Genomic DNA, 27,800 nt, shown 5'->3' with positions numbered 1-27,800 from the left:
CCCCTGCCCCATAGACCACTTGAAATTTGCTGAGGGTCCTGCCAAACCACTTCATTATTTTTCTGCCAGTTGTCGCAATTGTAATGCATGGCGCTAGGAGCTGCATGATTTTTAATTGCAATTTTACAGGGATGCTGTGGAACATCTGAATGAATCTTGTGGACCATGGGTGGTCTGTGTGCACCACCATTTGGGAAGCCCAGTCTATGCTGACTGTCAGGAGCAACTCTTCAAGGTTTCAAACAGTTCTATCTGGGGTTGAACCCCGAGACCGTCTACATGCAAAGTATGAGCTCCACCACGAAGTCATGGCCCTCCCTTGGTGCTAACACTATTTTTTTGGTTTCTGTGTCATCCAGAAGATCAGTAATGGATTCAGGGAAACAATAAATAGATTGCACCTTTTTTTCATCAAGTAACGTATGGAAGCAAGCCTAATTCTGTCCATTAAAACAAAAGAATATATTTAAGAAACCTTTTTCAGCAGTGTGCCTTTGAAAGTCTGAATATTTACCAACATGACAGTTAAGAGGTGTTAATGAATGATTCATAGTTTATATTTGTATAGGCACCACTAATTTAGAGCTACAGCTCTTCATATGAGCCATTAGGAACTGTGTGATTATATTGCCCATACATGAACAGGTGGAAGAGCTTGAGAAAATAATTCTATTTTGACTATGTAAATAAATTTATGCAAATTGTTTCATTTATGTATTCCTTTTTCTAGACAAAACTGTATATAAAATAAATTATCTGTGCTCAGCCATCCCGCACTCTGAGCATCAATTCTGAACAGTTACTTAGAACAGCAAAAACAAAACACAACAAAAACCACAGAAGAATAAGCACAATTCTTACCACTCCAATGGAAAAGTAATTATTGATGATGCTGTAAGGCACTGGGTCTCCCTTTTCATCTTTATCATTAGGTATGACTTCAAATTTCCACCTGTCGAGCAAGATCTCTGTACTGTTCTCAATATCTTTTAGGATCTTCAGAAGATTCTCACCTTCATATCCTGCAAAAACGCATACATGCCGTCTTTTAAACAGGACTGCCTTTGCCCTGCTCGTTTTATTTCCTCACACAAGTTTAAGCACTGCAATCTCACCATGCAGCATTTCACAAGAGAAAAAATGCATTTAAATTGTGGAAACCTGGGTCAGTCTTAGCATAATATGGAAGTTTCTTCTTCAGCCCTGCAGGGCTGATACCATGCCTGAGCTACCATTTCCTTACAGAACTGATGCCAACGTCCACTGTCACTCGGCCACGTGAGTCCAGCTCTTGTAGTGATGGAGCCGCCAGCCACTCTTTCCTCCTCACAACCTTACCTGTGGCATTATAATGGCCTGGGATCCAAGCGCTGCTTGCTTCCCAATTTGTATTGTATTATTTTATGTACTGTGGCTTGCCATTGTTTTATTGAGTATAGTTTAGAAATTATTTATTGTAACTGTTGAGTGGATTTCTGCTTAACTTTTATATGTTATTATTATTATTTACTATTCTGATGATTGTTGAATGTTACTTTTTGATGTAGGTTGCCTATTTTAAAGTTATGTTTTATTATCACATTTTTGTATTGCATTAGATTGTTGTAAGATGTTCATTTTTTGTTTCTTCAGCTTGTAAACCGCCTTGAGTATTGTAAGATAGAAAGACGGGATACAAATTAAAAATGATAACATAAAACATAGCACATGACAGCCACCCAGCATGGTTTAGAGACAGTGGCTCCTAGTCTCCTTGACTATTACAGTACCAGACAGCCATGGTGTGTGTGGGGTGTGTGGCTGTGGGTGTAGAAGTGACAGCAGCTGCTGAAAGCTATAACAAAGGGTGGCAGCAAAGTAAGCCAGAGCAGTTGCTATCAGCAACACTATACAAAAACCCAACTCAAACCTGGTGATGGCTTTGCTCCAGGCCAAGGAACTACAAAAACAACTTCAGCTTTCCACCGAACAAATGCAAAATAGCTCACCCTGCTTTCACGGAGCCTAAATTAACAATAACTTACAATTATTATTTATTGCCTTTATATGTGACTTTTTGCCAAGGTGCCCAATAACATAATTGAGAACAGTCTAGTTCATCCCGTCATTGGATATACAAGCGGACTATTTCTTTCTTAAAGCACTGAAAGGGATTGGGGGCTTTCTACATCCTACATATCAGCTCCTGCATGTCACATGGAAAAACACTTTAAAAAAATAGAGTGGGTTTCTGATATGGTACTGAGGTGTACAATTAAAGGAGGTGAGAGGGAATCAGAGAGCCAGTGTGGTCTAGTGGTTAAGAGCGGTAGACTCGTAATCTGGTGAACGGGGTTCGCATCTCCGCTCCTCCACATGCAGCTGCCAGGTGACCTTGGGCTAGTCACACTTCTCTGAAGTCTCTCAGCCTCACTCACCTCACAGAGTGTTTGTTGTGGGGGAGGAAGGGAAAGGAGAATGTTAGCCGCTTTGAGACTCCTTCGGGTAGTGATAAAGCGGGATATCAAATCCAAACTCTTCTTCTTCTTCAAATAAAGGCTTGGGAGTAAGTTTATGGGTAGTTTCATCCTTCTGCACATTCCCCAGAACTGCCTAAAACCCTTTGAAGCAGTCTCATGGGCTCAGCATGGAGGTAAGGTGTTGCTACACACCATCTTCCCCGGAGCCCATAACATTTTATTCTTCTCTGTGGCTGCTCCCATATTGTGTAATTCCTTCCGGAGAGAGGTTAGATTTGTTATCTTTCTTCTAGCAGGCTAAGTCCTTCCTGCTAACTCCTTCCAAAGACAGGCCTCTGGAAGCCAACATGCTGGCAGAGCTGATCACTGGGTTGCTGTCTTGGTAAATTGCATTTCAACAGCTGGTTTTAAACACGATGCAATGTGTTTTCATTATTGTGGGTTTTGTTTTTTTTAGCAAAGTTTGCTTTTACTGTTTTGTATTTTATAATAGCTATTTTCAAACGTAAGCTACCTTAATTCCCGACTTGGGAGAAAGGCAGGCTATAAATATATTAAATAAATTGCCTTTATTAGTTGTAGCTAGCTTTCAAAAGGAGCAAATGCATGCCGCTGTTAAACAGAAACATCTTATTTAATAAGATCAGAGAAAGCTGAGAAGTCTAACCTGAGGAAAATCTTTCCATAAAGATTTTATTGTGTCAGTAATCATGCTACTTAAAAGTCCTTCATCAGTTGAGAATTGTTAGAAAATGTTTGGCTGCAACTATGTGATAGCCATCATGTGTCTATAGTGTTTGAAAGGTTGCCTTTTTCTTTTTTCTTTTACTATGTGGGCACAAAACAGTACTGTTTTATTCTGTCAACCGCCCTGAGAGGATGAAGGTGGCATATAAATCTAATAAATAATATAAAATAAACAAAACAAAAAATACTGTGTCAATTATCTTCCCTACAAATGCGCACCATACACATGCTTGTTTGATAAACAGGAGAGGGGGCTCAATCCTTTTAAAAGATAATGAGATCTTATCGTCTCACTATAAAAGCTAATAAATTAGTATTGCCAAGCAATGCATTCAGTAGCAATGAAGTTGACTCTGTAAAATTGTTACAGGTTATTTGTTTAATAATTCATAATCCATGCCAGGAGTTTGCACCATCGAGAAGGGAAAATTACTCACCAGCAAACAAATTTGTTGGCCTCCCTTCTGTTCTCCAATCCTATGGAAAAGTTTCAGGAGGGGGGGAAAAATCAGTGTTGTGGCATCAGCTACCAGGGAAAAGGAGGCAAAGAATAGTGAAAAGAAGAGAACTTGAGGGCTTATTTTTCCCCTCCTAATTTAAACAGACAGCTTTCTAAGTGGTTAAGTGCGAGTCAAAAGTGGACAGTCCATAAAGAAAGAGGAAACAGAGTTCAGTGATGGAGGTCCAAGAAGAGGGACAGTGACAAAACGAATCACCATTGTGCAGACTTGCATTGTTAGGCCCACACCTACTTTCTCCCATTCTGCAGAACATTCCAGACAATCAGAGGAAGCGGAAAGAAGCTCCATAAGGAAGGAGTCTACCAGTTAGGCAGCTTATGGAGCACACTGATAAACGTTTTCTCCTCTTGCTGGCATCTCCACCTGTCTGGCAGAGCAGCTTGGTCTGCATACCAGCTTTCACATAAAGCCTGAAAACATAGTCATTGCATGAAGTGGCTATGCATATATACAGGCAGATTATCTCCTCTCTGGATAAGGAAGGATTAAGGCTTTCAGCGGCTTCTAGCCACGATGGCTATTGTCAGGGGACCACCATCAGAACAGGGGAGGGAAGCAGAGGGGCAGTTGGGTTACAGGGAACCTCTGAAAATCTTGTGAAGCAGTTCCTCTTCCTGTGGTGGGGAAAGCCACACCTCTAGTGGGGAAGAGGGGAAGGGACCAGAGGATGCTGCTGGGAGCCTCAGCACCAGGCCAGGAGGGAAGCACGCATCTTCCGTCGCCCACCCTGCGCAGAGGTGTAAAACGCAAAGAAGGAAGGAAAAGGCTGGGGGTGTCTAAGCTCATATGTTGGGGGAGGACCCAGAAACGACCACGCCCGGATTCTGCTAGCGATTGAGGCAGGCATGAACTTGTGGTTCTGTGCTGTAAATAGTTTTTGCACCAAAATAAAACCTGTAAAAGACAGGTCGGAGTCCTGACTGGTTACTCACGAGCAACCACAGTTGGATTACAATGGATGTAAATAAGAGATTAAGAAACACGAGTGACACGTGTGAGCTTTCATCACTCACACATAGAAGGATGTTTATAGCTGATATAGAAATTAAATATTCTTTTTACATGCAGAGAACGCCTGTCGAGATAAGTGATGCTTTAGATGAGGTTAGGTGGATAATTTTGAAGTCATACCAAAGTCCCAGAAAGGTTAGTTTTCATAATTTTGAGTTAGTTTTGCCTGTGGAGGGGAAAAAACCAGAGGGCTACACCTATGGGACTTTCAGGTTAACTGTTAACTCAATATACAAGAGCTCTTTGCTGGTGTTGTAGTGAGTTTCAGAAAGAAAGAAAGAAAGAAAGAAAGAAAGAAAGAAAGAAAATGTGGATCAACTGCATAGACAGGCATTGATCCTAATTACGACAGAAATCTAGTAATATTTAAGGCCAATTGCAATCGGTGAGACAAGATTATTTTGACTAATGTACCAATGCTTTCAGGGTGGCTTAACACAACCAGCTTTTCTTGGATTGGGACCAAAAGTTTACATAGCCTACATTTCCAAAAGGAAAACCATTAAAGAAAAGGTATTTAAGACAGCAACATGAAAGGAATAGCTGAAATCTAATCCAACTCTAAGCATAATGCTAGGACCTCTGATGAAAACTCCAGTTATTATTATTTTTAAATAATAATACTACACATTTTCTGAATAATTTGATTATACTATAATAGTTTCATGCTAACCAGCAGATTTGTTATTATCTGAAAAGAATTCTTCCTTGAGATATTCACATAATTTCCTAGAACACGATCTATAACATTACACGAGTAAAACAGCAAGATGTGGAAGAAAGTGATTTGGAACAAGACAGACCAAGAAGAATCATTCAGGCTCTGAGGTATGTGTTCAAGACCAGCTGAAGACAACCAAGAGAGAAATTTTCCCCATTCAAACTGGATATATTTGTGATCAAAAAGAGTTACCACGAAATCAGATAAAAGTTGTTGGGGGCTTTTTTGCATTGCAGCAAAGATTCTCAACACCAATACTAGTGAAGCTGGAAAAAGACCAAAATATATGTGCATAGGCAGGCAGGGTCACAGTGAGCGCAAAGTTCATGGTGTGAAAGTGTGAAAGCTAACCAAGAGTGTAAAAAGCTACAAACAAACAAAGCTAGTATGAGGGACTTTGAAGCCCTGGACAAAGGAACCAGAGGAAGAGGAAACAGTCCAAATGTAAAATATACCATTTAGTTAAAACTATGAACTCGCAGTGGAAGAGTGAAGGAGAGCAAACAAAAAGCTGAAGACTTTTTGGAAGCTGGCATTGAGGACATAGTTAGAGAAAGAGATATGTGTGAAATAATTTTCATTTATCGATGACTGTATTTTCATCCTCCTCATTTGTTTAGGAAGCTCAGAGCAGCTTTCATGAATCTTCCACGCAGGAACTGATCATATTCTCACCGGCTTAACTTCAGCAATGTAAGAGTGTCAGGTACTACCTTTGTAATACTAGACACCAAGTTTCAAATGTAAGGGATCTAGAAGAGTCTTCTGGAGACTGAAATGTAGACAAGCATAATTAAGGCCATTTACAGACTTCTTTGATACCTTAAAGCGGTATAACTTACATAATCACAAGGCCTCCTGTTTCCTTGGCAATATCTTTCTCATGGCATCTTGTGTAAGTTTCTACTGTCCTCCCCTTTATACAGTGCTGGATCTACAAAAAAATGTGTGGGTTTTATTTATTCTTTGCCTCCAGGAATCCTGGTAGATAGCACCAGAAGACTGATTGTCTGAAATCTACTGCAGGATGAGAAAAGAAGGAAAGAACTAAAAAACAAACAAACATCCAATATATTAGCATTGCATGATTTGAGACTTGGTTTTTAACATCCCTGAACAAAAATAGCACTAAACTTTGGATCATTTTTTCAGGAAGGCCAGGAGCAAAGAAACAAGCATTTGTTTCTAGATTATGGGGGGGGGGGGGCAATGCTTTTATATTATGTACAATCCTGCTTTAAAAGGTAAAAATAATTGCTATTTAGAAATTTCATGATTACAAGCTCATAGAAATTGCTAACTTCTTGTTAGCCCTGTGAAGGTTTGGAGTCACCAGCTCAATCCCTGACCTCTGCATATTCATCCAAACTGCTGCACACAGCCTGTACTAAAGACTGGATGAATATACAGAGACAGAACCAAAAGCCTTGGTCCACAAGTTCATTCTCCCTAACATGTTATCAGCACAGGTTTCACTGACATCACTACAGAATAATATCACTCGTGCCTCTGCCATTCTGATTTTATGGGTTTGTCTTACATGCAATAGTGTTAAGTGCTGACATGCAGCAGTGAAACCAAGTGAGATCTTGTGCTCAGAAAGTGGGGCAAAGTCAGGTTACTTTTGTTCCAGTTCTCGGGGACACTCCACTCATAAACGTCTAACGATGGCTGTAGAAGAAGATGCAAGGCACTTCTTGGCTTTATGTTAAAAGGATGGAGAAATTGGCTTGGTTTGGTAACTGACGGCCACTTTCTGGACCACTACATGAAGTGAAAGACAAGTTATCTTTTGAAATATATCTTTCCCAAATATCGCAATGCAACTTTGCAACCAAAAAAAACACGCTCATGCAAAAGCAAAGTTTTGTGCCCAAAATGATTCTCTCATTGAAAACCATGTACCAAAAAATGCATCACATTAGAGAAAGATGATCTTTAAAAGCATGCATATTAGGCAAAATAGCAAACCAAAAGGAACATACAGTGGGCTAAATTCACAGAAAAATACGCATGAACTTTCATATGGAGCTTTTTAGTTCACAAAAAATCAAACTGATGTGGAAAAAGGGAGGACTGAACTTGAGACTGAAAAGTGAGAGAAACCAAAATTGACAGATCTGTCCATTCCTAGCTTTCCCTACTCCTCCTACTAGAGTAGGGCAATGTTCATTGGCTGGCATGACTGTGATGTGCAGGCACTGAGAAGAAAACATCAAGGCGACAATGCTAAATGCAACCAGAACTGTCATGTTTGAACCAATGAGCCACTGCCTGATTGCATTGCTTTGGAGAAAAATCATTCCATACCCTGGAAACAGGAACGGTGGTTAAAGAACTGCATACAATATTCCTTTACAAACGAAATTTATTCTACATGTTAGCAAGTGAAATAATGTTTTATTTACCTCCTCCCCATCTCAGACACCTGGCTAAGTCATTCCCAGTTCCAAGGGGAAGAATAGCAACTGGAGGGTGCTTAATCAGATTTGCTTTTTCTGTGGATAAAAGAAGTAGATACTGTTAAATGGTAAAAAGCAGACGAGCCAATGTATAGATCAAACAACTATTTAATTGCACAAATATTGTGGTCAGATAATGTTTTGACTCAACCATTAGGCTGTATTACTGAAGGAAAAAAAGCAGCCTTCCATATTAATTGAGTTATCATTTTTCCTGCAACTGCCATTCTCATACATTATTCCATTATTTATTATTTTAGACACTTTTGGCATATAGCCTATTAGCCACTGACTAGCTGCCAGTGCTTCATATTTCAGTGGGAGAATCACACAGCTCTAGAGCTCTGGCACTTTCTGACTTATACTGGAAAAGAAGCAAAGAAGATAATATTTCAACTTTTTGTTCAAGTGGCCATCTTTTGATAATTGTTATTCTTTATAATTATGGAACAGATCAACCTAATATGTTTATTTCATAAAATCTATATACCATTTGATTATGAAAGAAAAACACCTCTAAACTGTTCCATATATGTTCCATATCCACCTTTATATGAAGCCAGGGTACATTATAAATCAAGTAAATACATGAACAGATGAAAAATGGGGAAAAAGAAAATGCTTCCTTTCTGAAGTGAGTAAATACAGGGAGATATCTATACTTCACAGGTGCTTGGAGGGACCCTGTAATCTCATTGAACAGGAAAATTGCACACACACACCCCATACACACACTGTTCAGGTGTGCTTTCATGGGGTTGCAGCTAATACTACTCCTACCCAGAGTAGACCCATTGAAGTGAATGGCATGGCTAACTTGGGTTCATTCATTTCAATAGGTCTGTGCCAAGTAGAACTCAAGCTGGCTACAACCTACTGTCTATTCCAAAGGTCAAAGTGATTGAATAGGAGTTCTAAGTTGCTTCAAGAATCTACTTTCTTAGAACATTCCATAAGTGGACCTTCTCTAAAAAAACTTTATATAGAAGGTCAGTGGCAGCATCAGAAACCTTGAAATGAACAGCTCAATAAAATTAGTCTCTCTGTGTGTGGGGGCGGGGGGTGCATTCAAGATTCTGGCTAAAATGGGTGCTTTCAGACCTGTCGGGTAAGCTGTGTTGATGGCTCCCACAACAGGACACAAATAACTGACCCTAATGGTCTTACTGATTATGAGCCAGCTTCCAGTGTTCCTATGACATAGAGAAAGAATACTCCTATACTTCTTCATATTAAGAGAGCCAATTTTAATGAGGCATATGCTCTAATACTGCCAAAAGTCCAGTGTAATGAAAGAGGATCAGCACTAAAATGAGATATTCTCTATAAACAATATGTGAAAATGGTTAGAGAGCTTAAGTTAGAACTTCAACCGCCTCTTTCAAAAATTCCCCAAACACTCCTAACCAACTTCCTTTCTGCAGCCTCCCCTCTTTTGATTACTTTAGCAAGGAGCAGAGGAAGTTTTCCTACCTCTGATGAATCCCAAGAGTCAACTGTACATAAAGCTCAAATTGCAGACCTTTGATAAAAGGTTCAAAAAATAGAGTTAATCGCTCAAAAAATGGCATGTTACCTATGCAGTCCAAAATCCATCCCACAGTTCCATCTCCACCACATGCTAATACTCGAAAGTCAGACACATCTCGGAAAAAATTCAACCTGAAAGAGAAAGGACGTGTGTGAAGTTATGACCCACAACCTTGTTCTCTCAATGCTCTGTGGACAGAATACTTGCACAGCAGTTCCTCTGCTCAGCTTGCAAGCACGCGCTTCATGATGAATATAATTCTCAGATACAACGGGCTATAAGGGAACCAGTCATAAGATGCTAATTACTGCAAAGTGATCCAATAAAATTAGTTTCATTATAACATGCAGTTTATTATGGCGAGCAGTAAAATATTCATCTCCTGGGAACTATATTTTAATGTACGAAGATTAACTAGCATGTAGATGCCAAGTAGCTGTAAAGAACATCATTTTTCAGAGAGGGATCTATGCAACCTATGGCTGACTTGCAAGAGTTTTCAAATGATTTCGAAAGCCAAATTAAAACAACGTAACATGAGCCCCCTTCCCATGTTACTCACATGCTATGGTAAAATGCTGTGAAGCAGGCATCATGTGATTACTAAGGAGTGAGGCCCTAGCTGCGGTGTTGTCCTCAACTGAGGAGCTCCTGGCCCTGAGCCTGGCACAAACAGCAGCCTGGGTGCAGGCTTCCAAGTAATCAGAACACCAACATGATTCAATGCCCTGAAAACAAGGAAGTCTACATGTAAGCAGATACTCACCCAAAGGCTTCTTTTCAGCATACAGCTATATGCTAATACAGTCAAACCTTGGAAGTCGAACAGCTTAGTTCCCAAACGTTTTGGCTCCCAAACATCGCAAACCCAGAAATGACTGTTCCGGTTTGCGAACTATTTTTGGAAGTTGAACGTCCGACGGGGCTTCTGCGGCTTCCGATTGGCTACAGAAGCTTCCTGCAGCCAATCAGAAGCCACGCTTTGGTTTTTGAACGTTTTGGAAGTCGATCATTCGACTTCCAAGATACGACTGTACTTGGAGATCTGTAGACTGGACCAGGCAGTGATTGCAATGGAACATTATCCTGCCTCTGAGTCATCACCATTTTGTCTTCACATTAGTAACGCACAAAGGGGGCTTCATGGGCTATATAGTGAAGTTACATAAACGTCAACAAAATGAGCAATGTTTTTCAAACTGCTTATAATGTATGGGAAACAGCCCTATTAGAAAAGTTAAGGAACAAAACTTAAATTAGCAAGGGAACAAAGGATGTCTTCAACCCACTGTGGTTCCCCCTTTATCATATACACAGCACAAGCAGACAATGACCTATCCCCAACAGCATATGAATCAATATTGCTAATCTGACCCAACAACCACCACTTCGTGCATGCAAACAAACCACACGGTAACTAACCAGGCACTGGGCCCTCCAGCACAATGCCAATGTAAATAAATAAATGTACAATAAAGGGCCTAATCACGTGATGCTGACGCAATACCCTACGTTTCCTTGTTCATTCCTTATTCATTTGGTTGCTTTGTAACATAAGAAAATCTTCAATAAAAACTAATTAAAAGAATTATTACAGCAGATTACTTGGCTGATAAAGTTCCAAGCTGATACGTACATCAGTAATTCACTTGTTATTCAAAAATGCACATGTGTAATCACAGAATATACACACATGCATATATATCTGAACTACTGGTGTATTGTGTGTTTCCATCAATAAATTTCATGAGTGTCTAGTATGCTCATAAAATAGAGATGACAGATACAGTGAAAGAAAAATAAATTACTTCTGTTAAATAAACTGTTGTTTTTTTGGGGGTGAAATTACTTGGGCTGCACACGTTCTAAGTGAAACACACTTGATAAGTCACATAAGTTTCCAGTTCTGCACCATTTATTATCTGCTAATGACAAAACACAATAGAACATGGAAAGAAATCAGTATCAATGACAGGAGGAATAATGAGAGGTAACATCACTACTCATTCTGAAGAGAGAAACTAGCTATGAACATGATATAGGCCAGCACCTGCTCAGCCATAATTTACTGGCAATATTTTTGCAGGCATAAACTAGAAATAGATACATTTCAAGGACAAATGTATTTATACTGGCCATAGCTTACAAATTTATGAAGAAATGCATGTTGCAGGCTGAAGAACAGATACACATGTTGAAATAGTAGATTGAGGTTGACTGTGAGCAATTTTGACAATATGGGCCCTAATCAATACTTGAATTCCAAAAAAAGGCATTAGGAGTCATGATATATATATTTTTAATTCTTATTTATGTATTTTTCTTTTTTAAGGAAAGTTCATCCCTGGTTGAATAAGGACAGGGGTCAGCAAAGTTTTTGTGGCTTGGACCAGTTCAGGGTCCTGCAGATGCCGGAGTGTGTGTGTTTGTGCGCGCGCGCTGTTTCTGGTGCTCCTTCTGGGCAGAGGAGGTGTGCACAGCTTCCCATTGGCTGAAGGCACTTCCTGCAGCCAATGGGAAGCTGGCCAGCATTGCAGAAGGCGGTCCCTGTTCTGCTCTGCGCCGGTTTAGCGCAGCACCCGGGAGCCAACTGAGCAGGCGGCAGGGGTCCCTGAGCAGGTGGGGGGGGTCCATGGGCCGGTTAAATAACCCCCATGGGCCGCTTGTGGCCCATGGGCCTTAGGCTGCCGACCCCTGAATAAGGAGAACATTTTACAAGCAATAAAGAAAAGAGGTATTTAATTTAAAAGTAGCAGTTATACCTGTTTATAATAAGGAAATGGCTGTTTGCTTGTCATTCCCCAAAGACATCACCTATAAGCTTCCAACCACCCTCCAATTCAATGCACACAAAGACAATGCACAATACTATTTATCTAGACTTAGACCCTGTTTTCCATGTAAACTGCTGAGAGTGGATTACATCCAGATAGTCCACAGGGCCAGGCACCCTTAGTTTCAGGAGTAGGTTTGTGTCATTTACCCTTACACAAGTCTGTGGTCCATGTATATAGGTTTGTGTCAGGGAACTGCCATCGGAACGAGGGGAGGAGGCAAGGCTCCACAGTGATGCTGGAGAAGGGCCAAGCAGGGAGAGAGGCAGCTCCCCGGCTGGGGAAGAAAATCAGCGTAACACCAGGGATAGAGGGGGGCCGATGGGGGAAGCGGAGAGGAGGCTCCAGGACCCCTCGCAGGAGACCAGCGAGGAGAGCACGGGTCCTCCGCTGCCCACACCCACCCTGCGCAGAAGACTTCCGCGCAGGGAGAGTAGGCGGCGACTTGGCGTCAAAGAACTTCTGTGCTGGAAGAGGTTCAAGAAACGCCCACTGACGGATTCTGCTAGCGACTGAACAGCCACGGAGAGAATGGCTGTCCAGACAGAAAAGCTTTAACCAGGCAACCTAGCCCAGAGCGGCGGCAACTTACGCACGAGCATCCCCTAAAACCATTACAGCTTGAATATATAGCTGTGATCCACAGGCAGACAATGTCTCCACACCATTTTAATTTGACCCATTTCCTGTCCTTCTGGTGTTTATCTATTATCTATACAGATTTTATATATATATATATATATATATATATATATATATATATATATGCCAACTCAGATAAACTGAACTGATGGTGGCCAGCCACAAATGGAAACACCAGTGATTCCTAGTTGGCAGCACCCTTAAACATCCTTCTAGATTCATCGCTGCACCAAGATACCCAGATTTTATTGGTGGCCAATAGGGATGGGGTAACTGTTCACAACGGGGATGCCTGCAAATCTGAGCATGCTGGCTTGAATGGCAGAATGTAGAATTGAGATGACCCACCTCAAGCAGGCCACCTGCCACGATTCTGCTTGTACCCCAACCCTGCTCTCCAGTATCTATTGCACCCTCTTCTTCTCCAATATTTTCTAAAAGGGGAAGGTGATAGCAGAAAGCAGAAAATGGCAGCAAACAAGAGAAAAGACATGATGGACATACCCTGTGGTAGGAAATGATGATTTGAGTGTCATTGGTCAATAGCAGAGATGGCAACAAAACATCATTGCTCAGCAGAGGAGAGACGATTTTCCAGATTGTCGCCCAACTCTATTATACCTGTCCGGTCTTGGAGAGGATGATCAGTTGGTGGAAGAGAAACAGGAGCAGACTGGGGAGTTGGATGACCCTAGTGGGCCTAGCAGTCTTGGGGAGGAGAGATATGGGTCCCAGGAGATGTCTAATTCTTAGGGTAGAGGCTGTGAGCTGGAAGATTGAGGTTCAGATCCCAGGGAGGAGCCAAGCAGGCTCTGAGAAGAACGTTCTACCCAAGAGACACTAGATGCCCCAAACCAAAAAACAACTGCAGTGACACCACCTCCTGTGAGTGAGCAGTCCCTCCATTCTGGAAGGGCAACTGGGAGCCAGTCTGATGCTGAGCCAGCTTTGGCTCTGGCTCTGTCTCTAGCGGCATCAGCACCAGAGCAAACAAGCCTTGTGAAGCCAATCTGCTCGATGGAGTGCTTTTGCTTGCCCTGGAACCTGGGCTGCTTACCACACAAACAGCTGTGCAACAGAGGGCATGTTGAATGTTGGAACATCTTGGCTTGTGCTTAGCCACATGTGCTAACCTCTGGTGCATGTGTTGAACCTGTGCTTTGTAACCTGATTCATGTACCACTCTGGCATATGCCTTTGGCAGAAATGGTGTTAAGAGTAAACCATTCTTCATCCAAGGCAATACACAGCACGAAAAGGTCAGCAGATTCACAAAGGAAAAGAGAAGACCCAAATAGCTAATGTTGCAATCTTGTGTATCTTTCCGAGTGGACAGAAAGAAGTTTTGAATGATAAAACTTAATTTGCACAAATATAGCATTCTTAATAAGTTAACACAGATACAACAGTGAGGGATCCAATTGCCAGACTTTAAGATAGCATGATTTAGACATTTCAAGCATAGAACGGAGTGGACTATGGAATCTTTCTAGGAAAAATGGTGGCCTCTCTGCCAGTTGCACAACTGTTGTTTACTTAGAAGGCAAATAATGACTGAATTTCAAATGCTTCAGCATAATTAAATATACAGTAACAGTTGTTGACAGAGCTGGATGGCTCCTATAGAGAGACATAACCACTGAACAGTGAAACTCGTTTCAGGGTAAAAACAAGTGCTCATTACAAATTGTGCAGTGTATCAGAATGGCAATTTTCACGTCACCTTGTTAACTGTGGCTCTTTATAAATATACAGTACTTTTCATATTTAGGCTCAGCTGTTGAGCCTGCATCGTTTCTCCAATTTACACTACTTTTCTCATTACTAATTTTCAAATATCAACTCTTAATATTAACTGAAGGGTTCATTTTGGCCTCTCAAACTTACAAAGTGTGTTTACGAAAATGTTAAGTTACTTCTAAAGCAAGGCTTTTTTTACTGGAGTACTGGAAATTACTGAATGCATTGCCCTTTATTTTCCCTGAATGACCCAGGAAAGTGGAGACCTACTAGCCTTTCTGTGCTAGGCAAAGCATTAATAAGCCCCGCAAAAGAGAGTTTAATACACATGACCTGCTCAGCAGCAAAATGAAGAAGACAGACCTCAAGAGTACTCCACCTCAACCGGCAGCACACTTATTTATTTATTTGCTGCCTTTAGATGCCACCTTTTTGTCCAAGGAGCTCAAGGTGGCTTAAATGGTTCTGCCTCCTCATTTATTGTCCATAACAACCCTGTGAGGTAGGTCAGGCTGAGAGGAGTAACTGGCCCAAGGCCATCCAGTGAGCTTCATAGCACAGTGGGGATTTGAACTCTGCTCTCTTGGTCCTTGCTCAACATAGTTCTCACATAGTTCTCACTATAGGTAAAAAGGGTAAAGGTCAGTTAAGTCCAGTCAAAGGCGACTATGGGGTATGGCGCTCACCTCACTTTTCAGGCCAAGGGAGCCAGCAGACAGCTTTCCAGGTCATGTGGCCAGCATGACTAAACTGCTTCTGGAGCAACAGGAGACCATGACAGAAACCAAAGCACATGGAAATGCTGTTTACCTTCCTGCCACAGCCGTACCTATTTATCTACTTGCACTGGCGTGCTTTCGAACTGCTAGGTTGGCAAGAGCTGGGACAGAGCAATGGGAGCTCACCCCGTCGTGCAGATTTGAACCACCGACCTTCCAATCAGCAAGCCCAAGAGGCTCGGTGGTTTAGACCACAGTGCCACCCACTCGCTATAGCTCTCACTATACCACAGTGTAACTCCTCCTCTGTGCCATGCAAGTTACACTCTGGATCACTGATAATAATTTGTGGGACATGCTGGTCAAATACTGACAATCAACTCATTAAGTGGAAGTGTTTCCAGCCACAGATTTGCTTGGTCATCTGGACTGACACACTTTAAAGGTTAGAATTAGCACCTTGACTTTCTTTTGGAAATTCACAGGAAGCCAGCGCAAGACAAGATGTGATTGTTGCAGCCAATGCTTGTGTGTACTGAAGCAGCTAGAGTCTCTGAGGGGTCTCCAAGGGCGGTCCCACGACAGGCATTGTTTGGAGCTGCCAAAACACTGTGTTTCTCAGCCAGGAAGCACAACATAGACTCAGGGCAGCTGCCTTTAAAATGGGTGGGGCTACAAAAGGATAGCGCTTTAACTGGGATGGGGGAAAGCAGCTAGCAGCTGTAGGGCGAAGGCACAGTAGTGTGTGAGAGTGGCACCCACCCTTTGACTTATTATTTGCAAGATGGCTCCCACTGAACTGAGCAGATTTGCAAAGCATTCTGCAAAAATAGATTTGTGTACAGCTAGAAGAACAACAGAATTGCAGATATGGATATTTATTGGAAACTGAGAATTATATTAATTTTTGTAAGTTTTTTTTTAAACTCCCATGAAATATTTGCTAGGTAATTAATCAGACATTTCTTGAAGTCACTTCCCTAACTTTTCTAAGACACGTTGGACTTTAAACACAGTTTCTTAAATGCAGAAACCGAGAATGGGGAAGTACTTCAAATTTTAGTCTTCGCTGAACACTGCCCTCTTGTGGCTGTACGCTACACCTTATCCTTGCAGACCTTTAAAAAATATATTCACAGTGCAATCCTGCACACATCTACTCAGAAGTAAGGCCCACAGAGTGCAGTGGGGAGTATATTTAAGTCGCCTGGATGACAGAACAGGCTGGTATTTCATGTGGTTGCCACTCCACAACAGAATCTTATTTCACGTAATGCATCTCAGTAATCCTGAGGAATTTCTTTGGCTTCTGTGGGGCTGTCATTTTACAGTAAGAGCCTCAGACATGCTGTATGGCGTGTGTGTTTTTAAAGAGCAAGAACCAACATCTTCAATTTAGCCTTGAAGTAAATTAGAAACCAGTAATGCAGTAGTTTGTCATGTTGGGACTTATATGCTCCTGGGAGCTAACACCTGCCTGTCAAACTAGATGTTGGGCCGCTTAAAGTTTCTTAACTGCTTTCAAGGGCAGCTCTGCCTGTAATACACTACAGTAGTCCAGACAAGTAACCATCAGGGGAAGCACCACAGCGGCAAGATCTCTGTTTCCTAGGAAAGATGCAGATGAGCCTGAGAAGAGGTGCCTGTGCTCAGAGCAGTCCTCACTAGAGAATCCAGGAGACAGGTTTCTTCAATGGGAATACAACTCAGTCACCTCCCCAGCTATAGGACCACTCACCTTCCATCAATGGGAATCAGGGAAACTCAGTCAATAAAAGATACATTCGCCCAGGAAGTAAGATGCTAAGAAACAATGAGAGGCAGGGTAATGGAAGGAGAAGGAATAGAGAACCAAGAAGAACAGAGGGGTAGAAGGCATAGATTTCAAAAACAGCCAATCGACTGACGTGGGGGGAATTCGGGGTACAGGAAAAAGATGATCTGCATGCTGATAAAGTGAAAGAATTAGATAGGGAAAGGAACTATGAGTTAGTGAAATTTAAGGACAAATTGCAACTTTCACACAAGTTATGGGTGTCATCTCTCTCCATGCATTGCTTTTGCAGTTAAATTGATGCTGCCAATACACTGAAAATAATATGCTGCATTTCTCCCCCCCCCCAAAAAAATCTCATGTTTGATGACATTTAGGATTACACTTACCCCGGCATTGGCCCATTTCCAGCAAGGCTGTAAACTTGACGAGGATTCAAAAGATACTGAAATTTTCTGTAAATTCTGCATTTGTGGGGGAAAAGGAGACATATTTAGCAAGCCCTATTAGCTAGTCAATTGGTAATCCTAAATTAAACCAAGATATTTGGATTGAACAAAATCTTGCCCACCCGAGCTGCATCAGCTAGTGTGTGTTGGTTTAACCTTTATGATTGCGTATAAGAATCTTATAACGCATGAAAACAGAAAAAAGGTACATAGCTGCATCTCTTATTTAAGTCGCACCCTCTTGTAAGTTGGCCACATCTGAACAGCCTGATCATTTATCAAATGTTTATTAATGCCAGTCAAATCCTTGGGAAACCAAACTCATGCACTATTCCTAGCCTGGACGTGATCCAAAGGAAGGGGGAAGTCAGTGCAGGGTGAGTGGGTTTGACTCGTGGATGGATGAAATACTACAATGACGATGACTAAACTAGACTTCTGACAGGTGGATATGCTTGGGGTTTTAACAGGACTGAACTTTTCCACAAATTATTATCAGTGCTTTCCCTGTCTTCTTTTGGAGTAATAAAAGGGTCGATATGCTATGCTAATCTATTTAATAAAGTCTTCCAAAGAGAGAAACATTTATTTGGAAGTGCCTGCAAGACAGAGTGAAAGATCCATCTTGCTTCTTATGCAACCTGCCATTTTTGTGGCATTACAACCTTGACCTGTCAACCACAACAGAACTCTCTCTCTCTCTCTCTCTCTCTCTCTCTCTCTCTGCCCCCACCCCCAAAGCAGGCACCTACCTTAGAGTTTGGAGACATAAATTTAACTCTTACAAAGCTGCCTCCTTCCACAAAACACTGGAATTGGAGAGCGCTGGTAAAATCATGACCTTTCATTACAGTTTAAACCTGCTAGTCATAAAGACCCCCATCCCATTCCATGTATTTTCCTTAAACTAGAGATATATGTTTTGTTTTTGAAAAGCAGCTTCCCTTCTCCACACATTGTGACATTTTCCTTATATGATAAGTATAGGTAAAGGTAAAGGTAAAGGGACCGCTGACCATTAGGTCCAGTCGTGGCCGACTCTGGGGTTGCGGCGCTCATCTCGCTTTATTGGCTGAGGGAGCCAGCGTACAGCTTCCGTGTCATGTGGCCAGCATGACTAAGCCGCTTCTGGCGAACCAGAGCAGTGCACAGAATGACCGCTCCCCGCTTAAAACTGGGGGCGCCCTTTGCGTGGACGCGTGCAGCCCCTAGATCTGGAGCGGCTCCAACAACATAGGCTTGGCTTTGCCTTCCCTCAGGTGGGATGCCTGGAGGTCTCCGCCTACCTCAGTCAGTCGTCCAATCCCACCTGGGGGAAGCGTTGCCAAGGAGACCAGGCCAGGTAGGGGAGGGATTACCTGCCCACACAATAGAGGGAGGATCTTACCTGGGAATCCTCACTTGGCTCCAGAGCTTCTGTTTACCTTCCCGCCGGAACACTGTTCCGAACACTGTTCTGAAACACTGTTTACCTTCCCGCCGGAGCGGTACCTATTTATCTACTTGCACTTTGACGTGCTTTCGAACTGCTAGGTTGGCAGGATCAGGGACCGAGCAACGGGAGCTCACCCCGTCGTGGGGATTCAAACCGATGACCTTCTGATCGGCAAGTCCTAGGCTCTGTGGTTTAACCCACAGCGCCACCCACATCCCCATATAAGCATTATTTTATTTTTAGCACATGCTTGTCTACAGCACTTTAAAAAAAATGTCTGGATCACTAAAGTGCCAAAAAGCGCTTTAACTCACGCACCCTTGTACAGATCTTGCTTGGCAAGGCCAAAATTCCTCCCAGAAACCGCATCCAGGATTCAGAATTAAATGCAAATAAGATGCCCACCCCTCGTTTCCAGGATGTGAGAGATGCTTCTTTGTGGTTCCACATAGACTTTTTTTATATACCCTTGCAGCTTTTTAAGCTTATGATTCCTGGTTCTAAGGATACCAAGGCTGTGTGCACACCAGGCATTTAAAGCAAATTTCCACATCCCAAAGAATCATGGGAACTGTAGTTTGTTAAGGGTGCTGGGAATTGTAGCTCTGTGAGGGGCAAACAACAGTTCCTAAGAGTTCTTGTGGGGAGACATGTGCTTTAAATGTATGTATGCAGTCCAAGTTTATGATTTCCAGGACTTCCACCAGCAACTTTAGTCTTAATAGGTTCCTTTCACTTGTTACTTTTTAAGGTTGATATACTGCTTGACTGCAATAAAACCTAAAATACTGAATCATACCATTTTACTTAGGAAACTATTCGGCTTTGAAACGGTACCAGATTATTTCGTTGGTCACCATCCCACCTTCTTGTTTACCCTCATCTTTCGTAGGGCAGGGAGGAAGACTTTAGTAGGACTGAAGACTTGTCTTTAGCAAAATAATCACACAAAAATCTATATATTTGATATTGTCCTAGTTCATTTTTATTGCTAGTAATGTACACTGGGTCACATAATCAGTGGTAGGTGGAAGGGGAGGATGAAATGTAAGACACACATTTCCCCCCTCAAGTATTAACACAAATAATTGACTTCCTCACAGAAAAACATTGGAAAGAAACATGAACAATAAATGCATACCTTTCTCCTTGTTTTCCACCGCTCTTAGGGTTGACGAAAACTAGTAGCGGGTGAGTACCCCGAGTAGGTGTAATCTAAGAGAATTGCCACAGAAACCCATTAATCTTGAGTTTTTAATTCTGATTTTCCTTATATCTACAGTGTGTGTGTGGGTGTGGGTGTGTGACACTAACTCATTGCTAAAACATTTTGTTAAGATATAAGTGAAATTTGTTTTTATTTTGATGCTCACACAAGGTTACACTACTTGAGACTTTACAATGTTTCTGGTGGGGTTCCTTTTTGTTTTTGTCACTATGTATTTTTGTGTTTATATATTATAAAGCTCCCTGTAATCTTCAGATGAAGGGCGGTATAGACATTTAATTTATAACAATATTAATAAATACATTTTTTATTTTAAAAAATCCATACTTCATTCAACACATCACCATGTAATGGTGTTTAATGTAATAAGAGTGTTTAATGTAATAACTGGATAATATTAAATCAGCTCGTTAGTGCAACTTTAACATCATTTATTCCCAATTTTAATAACTATTCAAAACGATCCTAAATACTTTATTCATAATACTCATGTTGTTACCTTAAGCTATGCTATCATTCCACCCTATCAAACTAACACTTAGTTTAATACTTACCATATCAATACTTCCCCCAGTAATGTATTTCCACTGAACTACATCTCTTGAAAAATCTGTTATCCTGCTGCTTTCTTCCTCTAACCCTTATTGCCTTTGTTAGTTTAATCACATGCAATTTCTCATATTCTTGTTGACCAAATATCTACCATAGGGAGACCAGGCTCCCCCCACCCTAAACTTGGCATATGACCATCCAGATCATTGTTAACAAATAGACTGTAATTTCTAAGCATCCATGAGTTATAGTTTTTTTAAAAATATCCAAACAATGCACTTGAAGGTCCCTTCATAACTCACACCCAGTAATATATGCCACCAAAATGTATTTATTTTTTCTAGCTTGATAGTGCTATCAGTCTAGGACAGGCTTACAATTCTCATTGCCTGGTTTGGCTGTAAATACAACTGGGAAATTATTATTATTATTATTATTATTATTATTTCTCCTTTCTGTGTTTCACGGAACTTATATTCAGCTGTGAACTCAATTAAAGGTTTTTAAAAGTGTTTGCACATTCCAAAAGGTTTTACGATGATTTGCTCTAAAGATGTTAAAAAGTCTGGTGCACATATATATATATATTTCAGAATGATTGCCAACAACATGTGTAGGAAGTAGAAACCCAGGTCCCCTATTCCTGAGCTGCCTGTCCCCTTGATTTAGAGGGGTGCCTACATAGTCTAGTCAATAATTTCTTGTGGGTCCTCAGGAACAATCGGTTAGGGCTGGAGTCACACACAAGGGCCCACACCTCCCACACTCCTTCATTTCTCATTCCCTCTTACCTCTCCCCCCTTGTAGCCCCCTATGCCCCCTAGAAAGCGTCTACATAGCACCAAGGAGCCTTTCTGAACACTATGGGATGGGATGTGGGGTTCTGAAGGGAGAAATCATCTTGCCCCTTCTGATGGTTCTCAGGATCCAAGCCATTGTTCATGGCTGCAATCCTGTTAGGTTATTAACCCTAGCACTCTTGGCTGACGGGTATAAATTTTTAATAAAGTTTAAATTTTTAACAGGGTTTAAGCCCTACAACATCTGTAACTTCCACTTCTCTGCTATTAAGGAAAGACAGCACTGTTCAGAACCCTGTTCAGCTCCCCAGGCAATTATCTGTTTGAATGGGGGCGAGGGGGGGAGGCCTATGAATTGAGTCCCATATGCTTCTGTATGGATAGCATAACATTACAGCCTGTTATCAAAAACTGTCATATCTTTAATGCTCATCTAGAGCTTTAATCAATTCCACTTATTTAGTCCAATTCCAGGGGTGTTTGTTCCTGTGAATGAAGGATAAACCAATGGTTCTCATTGTGACAAAGATGGACTGCCTCTTAGAAGTCTCTATGGATTCAGGTTAATTAATGAGGCTCATCCTAAGGTTATACATGATATATTACTTCCTCTAATTAGAAATAATAATCCTGATCATTATGCTGGTTAAGCTAGAAAGAAATAAGATGAATGTGCTTAACTATGATTAATAATAGTTGTACCTAAGTAGCAATCTCCTCTGCCACTGAGTTGCCTGCATAGTCTTATATGACTATGTTTTTAACAGCATAAAAATATTAATGAATATTCTAAAACTTTTCTTTCTGTAATATATATTTTTTTATTTAAAAAATTGCAGCAGATCTGGGAAATGTTATCTTTTCCTTACTCTGATGCCAGGATAAGCTTAGAAACACATTTAAGAAACTACTTGAATTCACCAGTCCGTACATTGTCACAGGAGCATAGAATCCACTTTAAACTGAACATCTAGTTATACTGTTATATTTCATGTGTTAAAACACAAGCCATTATAGGATTATGTATAATGCTAAATCTGCTTCTCTTTTTTGCTCAGAGATCCTCTCTGTTTGCTTCCACATGTTGGCTCTAAGCCATCTACTAGTTACACAGGGAATCATCGCAGATATCTCAGATAATAATAAATAGCTATGCGGATATACGTTTTAATCCCATACAAACATATTGCAACCTGCTGGCTTCTAGTATATCTTAAGAGAGGTGTCCGAGGTAGGAGAGGGAGTTCTTGTATGGATATTTTTTTTAATAGGTCACCCCAGTATTGTATATGATTCAGCCAATCAGAGTGCAAGTCTTTACAAATTATTGTGTGTATAGGGAATAACCCATACAGTTGAACTTATTCGTGTTAAATATAACAGCCAAGTTTTTGTTAAATGTTCGAAACCCAATCACACAACTGGAATGAAATATCACTGATCAGGATATATGCTAATGCAGATGTGAATGACAGCCAGCAAATGATTTGCCTTCTCACCTACTGGGCTTTTAAAAGCAAAATGTTCTACCAATTTTGAAAAGCAGGCTTGAAAGTCCTGTGCAGATGGCACTCCTAGAAAGGAACTGGAGAATCTGCCAAGAGCTTCACTGTGCGTTTATATTCTATTGCAGAAAATGTTCTCTTCAACGTTACCAGTCTAGTGCCTTCTTCACTCCTAACGGAAGATAACATGGAGACACCTGGAGGCGATTTTGTTCTGTGTGAAGGCAGAACGAGGCAATGGTATGATTTCATAAACCATGTTGCAGGTAGAGATCCTGGCGCAAATATATGTAGGAGGCAACCATCCTGTTACCATCTTAACATTATACAAGACCATTCATTCAGACTCTCCTAAGTTTTGTCCTGTAATTGGAAAATCTGAAATGTGCAACCGGATACTACAGTTTTATGCTGGGGCCCCATGTTGGGCCAAACTCATTCTGCGACATGGGAAAACATTGGAAGAGTAGCTGTACACAACAGCTGAAACACAACAGAAGTAATCGCACCTGAAGGCCTTGCCCATCTACAGTGACAGAATTTGCTCTCTGCATCTTGTTCCGATCACCTAGTTTGTTTGTTTGTTGGGAACCATCCTTTTCTTTTTTCATAGTTGCCTGGCGTTCCTAAAAGGGAGGTTGGAAGCAGCAGATTAGTGCATTATAGTATCTTACTATGGTGGAAATTGAAGACTCTCATTCTAGCCCTATACATTCAAATACTGTTTCAGTGATCATGGGTTCAGTGATTGCAATCAAATCAATAAATGAAGCCCAACTTCATATACATCTATTTATGTATCTAAACATAATAAATAGATAGGTGATATTGTATTTTGTCACAATAAGTGCTAATGCAATGGTATGAAGTTGGTAATAATCATGAGGTCATCTAAGCTGTATGGTTAAGCGTATCGAAAAAGGAGATTAATCAATCGCGTTTTGGCCCCAGTCTCTTAAAAAAAAAAACCTACTAAAAAGTGCAATTGTTTTTGCAATCTGCTTTACCCAAAATCTGAAGTTTTCAAAAGGGTTTGTTACATTACAACCTCACTAATCTGAGTTAGCTACAACACAATCCTATATATGTCTACTCAGAAGTAAGTGCCATTGACCTCAATGGGACTTAGTCCTTGCTATGTGTGTATAGGATTTCAGCCCTAAAACCAAATTTTGACTATCTGGATAATGCAAAGTTAAGATTGAATGCATGCAAAAAGCAGAAAAACATTATCCAAGTGGTGATTTATTTATTTTTTATTTCTTGCATACATATGCTTTTAAGAAGCATTTTTCCAGGTGAAAATATGTCACCTCCTCAGCAACTGTAGATAAAGAGGCTTAGGAGAAAGGCACTACACAGGAAAAGACATGGAATCATAGCTACACTGAACAAGCAGAAAAAGTGAATGAAATAATTATTTTAGGAATACATAACATTCACTTAATATCCATAGGACAGAGGGAGATACGCTGCACACAATGCCAAGACTGAGGACGTGTTCCTGAAATATATTCACAGTCTTCCAGTGTTTACAGCCACACAACCGGCAGGAAGGCAGGGAGCACTACTGAACCCAGCATGGAACCACAGTAAGGAAGTGTGCACCTCTGGAATTTAATTCCTCAGTTGCATAAGCCTAGCAAACTTTTTTTTTTTTAATGTCTCCTATACTGCAGAGTCCACAGAGCTACCCAATATATCCCTTGGTTTTTCCTACCCCCTTGTGACCAGTACATCCTGGTCTTCAGCAACATTTGAACAGGTGGTGGTCCAGGCAGATTGGCAGCAGATTGGAAAACCAGATTTCACTTCCCCGAGTTTTCAAAGGCTTACATTTGAAGCCTAGGTCCTATTCCCATAATGGCTGAAGGAATTTGGCAGATACAATAGGAGACAAGAATGCTGGGCATCAACTGTGCCGAAGCAACTCAAGACCAGGAGCATCTTTTCTGTCACCTCCCTTACTGTTCTTTGAGGATTAATTCGACAAACAGAAAAAAATAAATAGCCTAGTCAGTATTCTGTGCCACTCAATCCCAGTCGCTCAATCTCAGTTAGACTTGAAAGCTTTTGCAGATCCTCTTTCACTATATAAAAGGTAAAGCCAAAGGACCCCTGGACGGTTAAGTCCAGTCAAAGGTGGCTATGGGGTTGCAGCGTTCACCTCACTTTCAGACCGAGGGAGCTGGCGTTTGTCCACAGACAGCTTTCCGGGTAATGTGGCCAGCATGACTAAACCGCTTCTGGTGCAACGGGACACTGTGACGGAAGCCAGAGCACACGGAAATGCCATTTACCTTCCCGCCACAGTGGTACTATTTATCTACTTGCACTGGTGTGCTTTCAAACTACTAGGTTGGCAGGAGCTGGGACAGTGCAACAGGAGCTCACTCCATTGCGGAGATTTGAACCAGCGACCTTCTGATCGGCAAGCCCAAGAGGCTCAGTAGTTTAGACCACAGCGCCACCCGCGTCCCTCCTTTCACTATATATATATCCTACAAGAAGAAGTGACAGTTCAAGAGGACAGCTAACTGCTCCAATGAGGAGAGCAGGGGAATCCAATATGCTGTCCTTCAGAAACTGCTGGATGCAAACTCACGTAAGTCAAAGCCAGCCTGACGTATGGTCAGGTATGATGGAAGTTGAGAGTCCAACAACATCTAGAGGGCACCATGTTGGCGACCCCTGCTCTACTAATTAAACACCTCTACTTTGTGCTGCCAGAAATATTTCTACAGGCACATTCACGAGGAAAGTATGCAGGTGTAGGCAGTAATGCTACTGGCTTCTTGTTGTCGTTGTTAAGTGAAACTAAATTAATTGTGCAGGTGTTATGCTTCATAGTAACAAAACACATATAAACACAGAAAAAATGCAGACTGCCAGAAATAATATTCGTAATTGTCGTGATCAATTTACAGCTTTTAAAAGGGGGACGGGGGGTGGGAGGGGAGAGATAGAAAAAGAACTAATGTTGCAAAGTAAGGAACACTGACAGATTTTTTCTGCTGCTGCTGCTGCTGCAGTGAGAAAGAAAAGAACCAAGGCTGGTGGTAAAATTGAAAAAAAAAATAGTAATATATAGATCATATCGAGGCCCCCTAGAATCCATGCAGACCTAGATAAACATCCAAAAAAGGTATGTCATCTCTTGCTTTGTTGTCTTTTAAAATAGTAGGCTGTGACATTTTTTATTCACCTATGGCGGTCGCTTCATAAATTCACTTTAAATTGGGCCCCTATTATGTTAAAGGGAAATCAGGTGTGCCTGCTAACAAGAAGCGCTATCTGCAATTATGCGCTTTGCCGCCCCTTTATTCCAATGTTCAGAAACTACAAATGAAGCACAGAACAAATTACAAATAGAGAAATCAAAGGCATCTAAAACCTCAGGAGAATATTATATTCCTTCTAAATGTAACACAGAGGACAGATCTTTTTTTACATACATGTGTATAGCATTCTGACTGATAATTCAAAATATTCACTTTATTTTTTCATGCAGTGGGTACCTTAAGTGTTTATGATTTAACAAGCTAACTTAATTTAACGTGCAATACAATCCTTTGCATGTTTACTTGGAAGTAAACTCCTCTGTGTTCAATGGGGCTTCCTCCCCAATAAATGCATTTAGGATTGCAGCCTAAGGTAGATTTGTTCTGAAGCCAATTTTCAGTTACTAGGTTTTTGGCCACTGAAATATATCTTTAAGGAAAATATGTATTCAGGTTCTTTATTGTATATAATTTTATTGTTTCTTAACTTTTGTAAGCTGTCTTGGGAGGGTATATTTTTTAAATAAAATCTGTTTCTTATCTCTCCCAAGAATCAAATCAAGATCACTACAGAATCCAAAAGGTAAAGCAATACCCAGCACATTCCTATTCAAAAATTTCTTAGAAAAATGCTTAGAATGGGGTTAGAATGGGCATCACCCTTAACATTATCACATCTCCAGCACTGCATATCTTCCTAATTTTCCTAGGGTTATTATACTTTACAATGGGTGTCAACTATTTTATAAAAGGTGACATTTTCAAATCAGTTTTCAAATACAAAATACAATGTTTATTCCTCCTCATTGAACTCCTAGATAATTGTTTCAATTTTCCATATAACTTGCAGAATTGCTGGCTGGCTAAATCCTTATCTGTTTCTCCTAGGTTATTTCTACCTGTAGATTCTTTTCATCTCTATAGAAGGGATGATGTAAACATTGCCTAAATAAAGGGTTTTTGTTTCTCTTTTGCAGTTAGAATTCTTCAGTAGTACTACAGGACTGAAATATTAAAACCTTAAAATAAGGAGATCAAACCACATTTGGCATGTCCTTCAAAAAACAACAGCTATGTAAAATCTCAGGGCGATTGTGCGATATTCTTATATAAAAATGGAGGTGAAGCTGACACTTATTGAAAATAAATGACACTGCAAAATGCAGGTATTTATTTTCTGGGTAGCATATATGTTCTAGTTATGACTATTTTATTAGGGTATACAAAATGATTGATGCGGCTGTAATCATTTTGTCTCATGGACACAGGCAATGCTGAGTGAAAGTTACTCAATAAAACACTAATGCACATTTTGACGGCTTGCAACGTGAAAGTATTCTGTTTTCTCCATGAACTTCTAGACTAGAAAAAAAATCCAAAAAGTATTGC

At 40.8% G+C, this 27,800-nt stretch overlaps 1 protein-coding gene across 6 annotated transcripts in view; it reads right to left on the bottom strand.

Moving 5' to 3' along the window:
* DGKB (diacylglycerol kinase beta) overlaps positions 1–27,800 on the bottom strand; it is a 248,765-nt gene that overhangs the window by 133,363 nt on the left and 87,602 nt on the right. For all 6 annotated transcript variants that reach the window (XM_083578600.1, XM_083578602.1, XM_083578599.1 and 3 more), the window contains 6 exons: positions 23,640–23,756; positions 20,187–20,260; positions 17,551–17,625; positions 9,498–9,583; positions 7,868–7,957; positions 862–1,022 (listed from right to left, as the gene is read on the bottom strand). In XM_083578600.1, coding sequence (XP_083434726.1) covers positions 862–1,022; positions 7,868–7,957; positions 9,498–9,583; positions 17,551–17,625; positions 20,187–20,260; positions 23,640–23,756 — 603 coding nt within the window. The remainder of the gene's footprint in view (positions 1–861; positions 1,023–7,867; positions 7,958–9,497; positions 9,584–17,550; positions 17,626–20,186; positions 20,261–23,639; positions 23,757–27,800) is intronic.

Source organism: Podarcis filfolensis (genome assembly GCF_964270895.1).
Source record: "Podarcis filfolensis genome assembly, chromosome: 12".
In the NCBI taxonomy this organism is placed as follows: Eukaryota; Metazoa; Chordata; class Lepidosauria; order Squamata; family Lacertidae; genus Podarcis; species Podarcis filfolensis.
This window is presented reverse-complemented; position numbering and strand designations above follow the sequence as displayed.